Raw genomic sequence first — 9,085 nt, 5'->3', positions numbered from 1 at the left:
CAGTTTCCTAAGTTTAGAAGACCGTGTTAAGGAAACATTCTAGTCTGCACAAAGGCAAGTGAGTACAAAAGTAGTCGCAGTTTGCATTTATTTGCAAAAGCGATTTCCCCACGCCCCTTGGATTAAAAGTCTGTGTTAGGGAAATACATTTCAGTCGCAACAAATATACCCCCGACCAGCATGAATTTGCAATGCCAATTCACCCAGACACTTGATTCTGAAGTCTGTGTTTGGGAAACACATTTCGGCCGGAACAAAAAATACCCTCGACTTACATTAATTTGCAATACCAATTTCCCCACGCTCCATGGATTTGAAGTCTGGTGTTAGGGAAACACATTTCAGTCGGAACAAAAATACCCCCGACTTTCATGTGTTTGCAATGCCGATTTCGGCGAATAGTCATAGTCAACTGAGGATAGTCAGCTGACTATCTGACTGGCTATATCCGTTTCCAGTTGGAAATGACTTTTGGCTTCATCACGCATTTTCTCCGCCAAAACGACTAAACAGTCAGTCGGGCGTTTAATCGCTATCTCCCTCTACCGACTCGACCATATCATTTCATTCTTCCCAGCCAAATTGTCTCCATTGCATTTTGATGTGACTTCCCCCAAAACGAATTCGTTCCTCTCTCTCTCTCTCCCATGTATCACGTATGCATTCATCGATGTTTGAGTTCAACGTGGTTTGACATACGCTACAGGTGAGCTAATTTTTTTTGTATCGTACACGAAAATTATTCACACGTAAAAAATAGCATGCCGTATGTGTGTGCGCTATTTTGCACGCTATTTACTAATACTAACACGAGGTCCTTTATAGTATACCTGATAACGCTTCTACCAAGAGAGATTCTGTGACGATCAGCCCGTCCTGCTGTCATGTCATTAGTCTTAGACGAATTGATTCCAATCAGCTCAGTTTCGTGTTTCAGTCAGGAGAACAAGTCCTCTATCGTCGCATATGTACTTCCGAATATGTTCACGTCGCAGATAAACTGACTGAACTTGTTGACACCTCCCAGCGCCACGTTGAAGAGCAGACAGAAGAGTCTACCCAGCAAACATTAAATCGCATAACAAGCGTATATATAACATCATATCCCCTAAAATTTGGTTGGCATATAATGCGCCTAACTGGCATATGCATGCAAAAGTGGAGGCCATATACATACATGGCAAATGCTTACCGAAGATGATGATGTAATATATTCTTTATTAGGATCTAATATGATTCACTGTTTCATGATTTTCTTCAGCATGCAACACGATTCACTACTGTACTGAATCGATTTAAATTATACGCTTATACGACACACAAACTGCATCAGCGTAATATACGGATATGATGCGGATTAAATATATTTTACGACAATGCATCATAAAATTGATATTTATTATACCGAATTGCGACTTGATTTGATAATGGTATTTAAAATCGAGTTTTTACATTTAATGCGATTTCAAATACACACGATACATACTTTGATTGATCTTGTAAGACTTGGCACGTGCAAAATTATACGATTTTATGTTTGCAGATTGCCCCGTCCTTTCACTCCTCCGGTAACTGTTCTGTGTTCCGGATAGTGACTACAAGTTTTCCCGGAGCTCCCTTGAAGAGCTCCGCTACGAGGCTATCCTTGCAAGCTGTTTTGTGGTTTGAGCTTTGGCAGATTAATGGCCTCCTTAACTTCACCCATCGTCGGGGGTGATATGTCGTCGTTGTTCACTGCATCGGTGTAGTCCTCATCAACACCGTCTTGGTCTGAGCGTTGTTCAACAATTCATCGTGGTGCTGCCTCCCCCTTCGATCACCTCGCATCCGCTCGTCAAACCTTCTTTTTTGATCCTGTACATTCCAGTTCGGGGCCCATACCCCTTGTGCGAGGCGTTCAGTTTCTAGAAGAACTTCCGCAGTTCTCGAAAACGATAAAACAGCTCCATCCCCTCACACCCTTTCTCTTTCAGGCGGCGCTTTTCTCCCAAAAACGATAGGTTTGCTGCCTTCACTTCAGTCGGTATTGTTCCACGTTTTGCAGTGTACAAGCGAACAACCAGTAAACTTTGGACAATGCTGTGACGCTTCTCACAGGGTTTTAGTTCGAAGAAATTCCGGCAAATATTTCACGACAAACCCTTATATGGTACTGTGTATTTATAAAATACTAAAGTAAAAGGCAAAAAAATATGAACGATGAATATTTTCCTTACACAAATAAATATCACTAGCAATTATGTTTGGAATAGATACGGCATTGCGCAGAAAATACTATCTGGCAATTTTCTGCTCCGCATCGAAAGTTTGGCAAACGATTTGGCATAATCACGAGTCTGAGCCGTCCCAATAGGGATGACCTCGAGGGTCTGCGAATATCATAGTTTAAAACGTTCTCGCACCTAGCTACTCTAGCAATCTACTCTCTACCAGTATATGAAAGCGTCGTGCTAATATCTACATGTTTGACCCACACTTCATCGCACAGCCATAACCTTCCACCGGAGGGCAAAGTAACACAGCACTCGAACCAGCACCAGAGTGATCGACAGGGCGTATATATCCTTCCAGAACTGATCGCCCTCCATCGAGATCTCCGACAGGAACTTCGCGGGGTACCTGAAAGTAAGCGATTCGATTAACAATCAAACCTTTAAGACCCTAGAGAAACATTCCAACTCACCTATAGTGACAGTACGGTTTCAGTTCGCAGTCCATCGTGGCTCGGTTCTCGCCGTAGATCGCATTTACGTAACCCTCCAACCCGTATCGAAGATAGGAGATGTGCGATCCCCACTTCAAATAACTGGGCAAGTCACGCAGCGTGACACCGAAGCCGGCAAACATCATCATCGGGATGGACAGCACCGGACCGAGGAAGGTTCCGTTCTGCAACGGACATTCAGATGAAGGTAGTGTCGCAATGAACCCGAAATATGATACTTACCACAACGTTGAACCACGCTCCGATCGCCAGACCGATACTTTGTGCGATCAACACTATCAGGAAGCTGATCGCAAAGAACATCCCGAAACGGGACAGTTCCATTGGTTGACTACTCATGAAGTAGATTATACAGGTGAAGATCATACAGCAGGTGAACTAGAATTACGAATATATTTAATCATGATTCACTAGACTCCGAATAATCTCAAAAATACTTACCGAAAGTGGTAGATCAAGGATATTCACGGACAAATAGTAACTTTTCAGCGTGTACCAACGGTTGAAGTGTTCCTTCAGGATCACTCCCATCTCGGTGGGGACTGTAGGAGAACTAACATTAAAACGGAACGGTATAACATAAGAAGCCAATATTCTTACATGTCAGCACCGTCAACATCATGGTCGCCATCATGTGATGCATTAGAATCGAAAACAGCAAGTTGTAATTGTCCAGCACTCGCGAGCCCTCATTACCGGCGTTGATGAACAAGAACCCCAACATGACAGCGATACTAATGTTGACCCCGAAACGTAAGTGAGTCAGCGTGGCATCCCTTTTGGCCTTGATAATCCCCCGCTTGATCAGTACCTCCAGCTGGTGCCACTGGGAAGTCGCATGCAGATCCTCGCTCTGCTCGATAATCTTCTTGAGCGGATACTTTTTCCGCAGCTGCTCCAGTTTGAGAATCTTCCGCCGGTCCCCAAACCAATCGGTGCTTTCTCCGTTGCCCATCTCCATGACCATGGTTTGGATCTTATCCGGGCCGTGCTCTCCGCAGGCCAATTCAATGACTGTTCGTAGGGTAAGAGAGATATAAACAATGGTGTACTGATGGGGATCAACAAAGGCACTTACCGTAATCCGCAGGATTGTGGTACACCGGGCAGGGCATGTCGACTGACTGCAGGAATGGCACGAGGCTGTTGGTGCACCCCTGATACATACATTCGCCGTTAGAAAGTACGTACACCTGGTCAAACTCCTGGAACAATTTGGCCGACGGTTGATGGATGGTGCAGATGATGGTGCGTCCCTGCTTAGCCAGTGTCTTCAAGAGCTCCACCACCTGATTGCAGGAGTAGCTGTCCAAACCGCTATGAATGATAAATTGAGGTTATGATTATTGTTCTAGATTATTGGCTTAGCTCCATACGTGGTTGGTTCATCCAGAAACATTATCGTAGGGTTGTTGATGAGCTCCAATGCTATAGACAACCGCTTCCTCTGACCGCCCGATAACCGACTGGTGATGGTGTACTGGTGTTCATAGAGACCCAACACGGTCAGGATATCCTCGATCTGGAATGAAAATCAAAATCACTACTTTCAAAAGAAGCAATCCGTGACCACTTACGATCGACTCTTTCTCATGCTTCGACACCTCCGGGCCCAGCTTCAGATCAGCAGCGATTCTCATGTTTTCCAGTACCGTTAGCAGCGTTTGCAACCGATCGTCCTGGGTTATGTAGCAGGTCATACGCCGGAAGCTGTTCAACTTTCGGATACGGCCGTTCACATACACGGCTCCCTCCACTCCGGTCCGCCTGTAACCGGACAGAACATCCAGCAGGGTCGATTTACCGGCACCCGAAGGGCCCATGATGGCAATGAGTTGCGATCCGGGAAATTTTCCGTTCACTTTGTGGAGAATCTCTTTTTGACCTAGGGATTAAACATTTACAAAAAAAAAATAGAAACGCATCAATAAACGCTCGCATGACGCAGGTGTTTCTATCTTTCAATATCTTATCAATGCAACGAAATTAAAGTGCAACTGTAACAGCCCCGTTGTCAACTGAAGTGTGTGTTTGCGATTCCAAAGTTCGCAGATGCAAACTGACCGATGGTTTACAACGTCGAGCACGCCCGATAAGAATCGTTGACACTAACGGGTGGAAAAATATTGACAAAACCTCTGCGGACTTTGTACCACAGAGCAACACTTGAGTTTGTTGACAAAAATAAGAAACCCTAGCACCCTCACAACAGAACACGGGCATTCTGAATTGAATCACCGTGTCCTGATAAGCCGCTGGAATTGATTCATGTGCGTTTCGATAGTAAACAGAAACGACATTGTCAGATTAAACTATGCGTTCGAACCTTGAATCATGATCTATGGCGCATTAAATGTACGCACTCCATATTCCACGGTCATAGCCTTCCGAAACCTTATCTTAATACACAGGCGGTATTAACACAATGTTCCACCCACCACCACCAAATTCGATTAAGTTAATCCGAGAGAGAAGCCTTCGTTGGTCTCATTGATAAGTTGTCATATCGGGAGCATTTCAGGGGACGATGACACATCCGAGTTCCAAAGGTACGGGACGGAGTTTGTTATCGTATCGGAGGTGAGATTAGGTTTTATCGGTGAATACCTGTGCGGCTTGTGGTCAATTTCGGAAGGCTTGCATAGGAAGAACATATGCTCGAAAACTGCGCAATGCACGTGGATTCGGTTGCTTCCAATCAGTAGTTGCTAGGTCAGAAAAGATCGTTTGACTCAGAATATTTACACTAGACACGTGTCCTGTGTTCCATAGACTTCCATCATAATCAAAGTATTGTATTCCTCCATTTCTCGGGTAAATCCAGGACCACAGAATAGTAGCATTTCTGTGACACAACGTGTCATTTGTTCCGTCGCTACAAAGGTGGTAGTTACGATGTCTTCCAATACGCTTCTAATTCATTGCTCGAAAAACGTTGTCAAACGCAAGATGAGTTTGCTTCAGTATTATGAGCTTCTCGCCAAATAAACTGTAGAATCAGTCCTTCATTAATCGGTTCTCAAAGTATCGTACGTCTTTGTATTTTCAATTTCGAGGAAAATAGTTACTAGATTTTTTAATCTTTACTTTCAAACGTTGTTTGATCGACATTTGATAGTGCTACCAATTCTGATAGTGTTTGACTACTATGCTCGACCAATAATTCGTGTACCTGAATCCAAATATCTCCTCTCTGGATCACTTGACCATCCGCAGTTGATCCATTTCCCAGGCAGTTCAAAGAGCACAATTGCAATTTAAAATAATATACAGAGTTTTCCAACTTTAAATTCCGAAAGTAAATTGAAATAAAACACACTTAGAATTCGAATTTCGATGAAACTTTTATTTCAAATTAAAGTTTGGTTTATGCCATTATGTGTGAAATACAACATCATTCAAATGTTCACCTAGGGCTTCCTCGCACTCCTTGATCCGGAGCAGGTAATTTTCGATGACTTTTCGGCACATATGGGGCGGTATCTCGGTCGTAACTTCACGAATGTTGTCTTTCAAATGTTCAAGAGTTTTCGGAGAGTTGGCATAGACACGGTCTTTCGCATAATCCCACAAAAAAAGTCTAGCGGGTTCAAATCGCATGATCTGGACGGCCAATTGACATCACCAAAACGCGAAATTATGCGTCCCTCAAATTTCCTTCGCAATATGGCCATGTTCGGTCGTGTTGTGTGGCACGTGGCGCCGTCTTGCTGAAACCACATGTCATCCGTATCCATCTTCAATTTGTGGCAAAAAAAATCGGCTAACATGCGGCCATAGCGCTCACCATTCACATTTACCGTCTCGCCGTCCTCATTTTCAAAGAAATACGGTCCGATGACTCCACCAGACCATAATGCGCACCAAACAGTGACTTTTGGCGGATGCAATGGCCTCTCAAAAATCACGTGTGGATTTGCTGAGCCCCATATACGGAAATTTTGGGTGTTCACATAGCCACCGAGCTCGAAATGTGCCTTATCGCTGAAGAAAATTTGATGCGAAAATTCAGCATTTTGCTGCTGTTGTTCGTGCACCCAATCGACGTATGCCCGACGCATTCCATGGTCACCACGCTCTAATTTTTGTACCAGTTGGACTTTATATGGATGTAGGTGCAAGTCCAAATGCAAAATTCGCCACAATGATGTGTTTGACAAGCCCAATTGCTGAGCACGCCGTGGAATCGAAACATTCGGGTCATCCTCCACACTGGCAGCAACAGCAACAATATTTTCGGCCGAACGCACATTGCGATGATGCACAGGTTTCACAATATCCGCTACGGATCCAGTTTGTTCGAATTTACGCACTACATTAGCGAGTGTGTGCTCTGTAGGCCTTCCATGACGACCAAAACCCGTCCGTAATGCTCGTAAAACATTTGCTGGTTTTTTCATCATTTTTATAGTATAATTTAACAAAATTAACACGTTGTGCGATGCTAAAACGATCCATATTGTAAAATGGCAGACATTCAACTAACGATATGACGCTTTGGTTGACAGCTATGTCAAACGGTTGTCAGCGCAGGGCTGTATACTTTCGGAAGCCCGAAATGGAAAACCCTGTACAGTAGAGCCCCAATTATCCACGAAATGGGATGGTAATATCATCGCGGACAAACAATGAGGTGCAAACACAAAAAAGTTTTCATGAATACTATATTCAATCAATAGGAAAAATAATGAAACCATCTCATGGATTCACTACAATAGATCAAACTGATGATCGCGATGGTTCAAGGCTCCTAAAAAATCTATCGAATGGCCTCAGCATGAATGGTCGACTGACACGTCTCGGTGTGAATTGTTCGTTTTTCCAATCGCAGAACTGTTTATTGATTGATCTTCTAATCGACCCCGTTGAATTTACATTTTACTATAAAATTCCTAAATAATGTTTATAGCTATTATAATTACTATAAAATTCCTAAATGAATGTTTGATACAGAAAATATGATAGAACAAAGACAGACCCTTCCCCTCTTCTCCCCTTAGAGAGGGGGAAGAAGTGTCTATTCAACATAGAAACATTTCATGCACCCTAAAATCTTCTCTCCCTTAGAGGCTGGAGTGTCTAACCACCATAGAAACATTTATTGCGCCCTAAAACCTCCAAATGCCTAATTAATCAAGCAAATGCATCCATTGCTTGATTAATTCTTGAGTGATGTAGAAATTTGTGTTTCATTTGTATGGCAACCCATTTTTCGAACAACCCTTAAATGGAAATGGTCACCCTGATGAAAACATTAAAAATACGGGTCTAATGTTTTGCGGCAAAGAACAGAACTACCACTTTTCACGAAAATCTGACAACCACTATATCGGTTTGGCATGGAATGGCCGTATATATATATATATCATGAAACTAACTGTCGAACAATTGAAAAATCACAAGCAATATCCAAACGAAAATTCCGCGTTTTGATTGGTCGAAATCGAAGACACAAGCTTCCCCTTGTACTCACAATTATTGCTCAGTGATTGCCTGAAGGATTCACGAGATTTTTGCATCAATCGATTCGAGCACTTCATAACAATTTATGACAATGAAGAAAATAGTATATTTTTTCAAACTAACCATAAAACAATTGAAAAATCTGAAACATTATCACAATGGAAATTTCGCGTTTCGATTAGTCGATTTGCAAAAGCAATCTTTTCTCTCACATCCAGTGCATCTGCACTCTGTAGAAATAAAAATACGAAACTGTGCAATGAAATATGTGTATCTGCTCGTTTTTCTGCTGATGTACGGCACACATATTACATGTTTCTAAAGGTCGAGAGATTAGTTTAAGGTGTCGTTTTTGTTCATGGTAGAGACTTCAAACCCGGAGAGTTTCTTTCGCCTCTTGTTTGAATATTTCAAATTGATCTTTTCAAGCCGTTCAAAACATCATCATCATGACTAATGATATAATCAAGCGACAGCAGCTCTTCTTCTTAATCGTGAACAAATATTAGTGCAAATCGCTAAATGTCCCTGCAAAGTAACGAAAAAAAAATCGAGAAAAAAAATCCAATCAAAACCAGTGCTTGGAAATGTCTGTATCACATCTATCTTTTCAGCTGAATTTCCGGCTACATTCGATCATTATATCATTGCATTCGGGATACCGAAAATGAAACAACGCCAAACCTCACGATCACAGCAAGCTACTCACAGTTGTATTCATCCAGTTTTGTTCATTCTGTTTTTCGTTCTGTTCTGCGTTCACGAAATGTGAGCAAAAGGAAATATTCCTAGTTTTGTCATTCTTTTGTTGTCATTTCCGCTTGCGCCACCGATTTGCGTTGCCATTTCGGAGTAACTTCAAAAATAACTGAATAGCCAAGGCACTGACTCAATGAG

At 42.5% G+C, this 9,085-nt stretch overlaps 1 protein-coding gene across 1 annotated transcript in view; it reads right to left on the bottom strand.

The window, feature by feature from the left end:
• Positions 1-2,142: 2,142 nt before the first annotated feature.
• Positions 2,143-9,085, bottom strand: part of LOC129777271 (ATP-binding cassette sub-family G member 4) — a 31,470-nt gene continuing 24,527 nt past the window's right edge. The window contains exons 2-9 of the mRNA XM_055783472.1: positions 4,303-4,610; positions 4,102-4,247; positions 3,804-4,042; positions 3,326-3,739; positions 3,167-3,267; positions 2,948-3,103; positions 2,684-2,889; positions 2,143-2,619 (exon numbers count right to left, since the gene is read on the bottom strand). Coding sequence (XP_055639447.1) covers positions 2,478-2,619; positions 2,684-2,889; positions 2,948-3,103; positions 3,167-3,267; positions 3,326-3,739; positions 3,804-4,042; positions 4,102-4,247; positions 4,303-4,610 — 1,712 coding nt within the window. The 3' untranslated portion in view covers positions 2,143-2,477. The remainder of the gene's footprint in view (positions 2,620-2,683; positions 2,890-2,947; positions 3,104-3,166; positions 3,268-3,325; positions 3,740-3,803; positions 4,043-4,101; positions 4,248-4,302; positions 4,611-9,085) is intronic.

Source organism: Toxorhynchites rutilus, chromosome 3 (genome assembly GCF_029784135.1).
Source record: "Toxorhynchites rutilus septentrionalis strain SRP chromosome 3, ASM2978413v1, whole genome shotgun sequence".
In the NCBI taxonomy this organism is placed as follows: domain Eukaryota; kingdom Metazoa; phylum Arthropoda; class Insecta; order Diptera; family Culicidae; genus Toxorhynchites; species Toxorhynchites rutilus.
The sequence above is the reverse complement of the archived record's forward strand: the minus strand, read 5'-3'. Positions and strand labels throughout refer to the sequence as shown.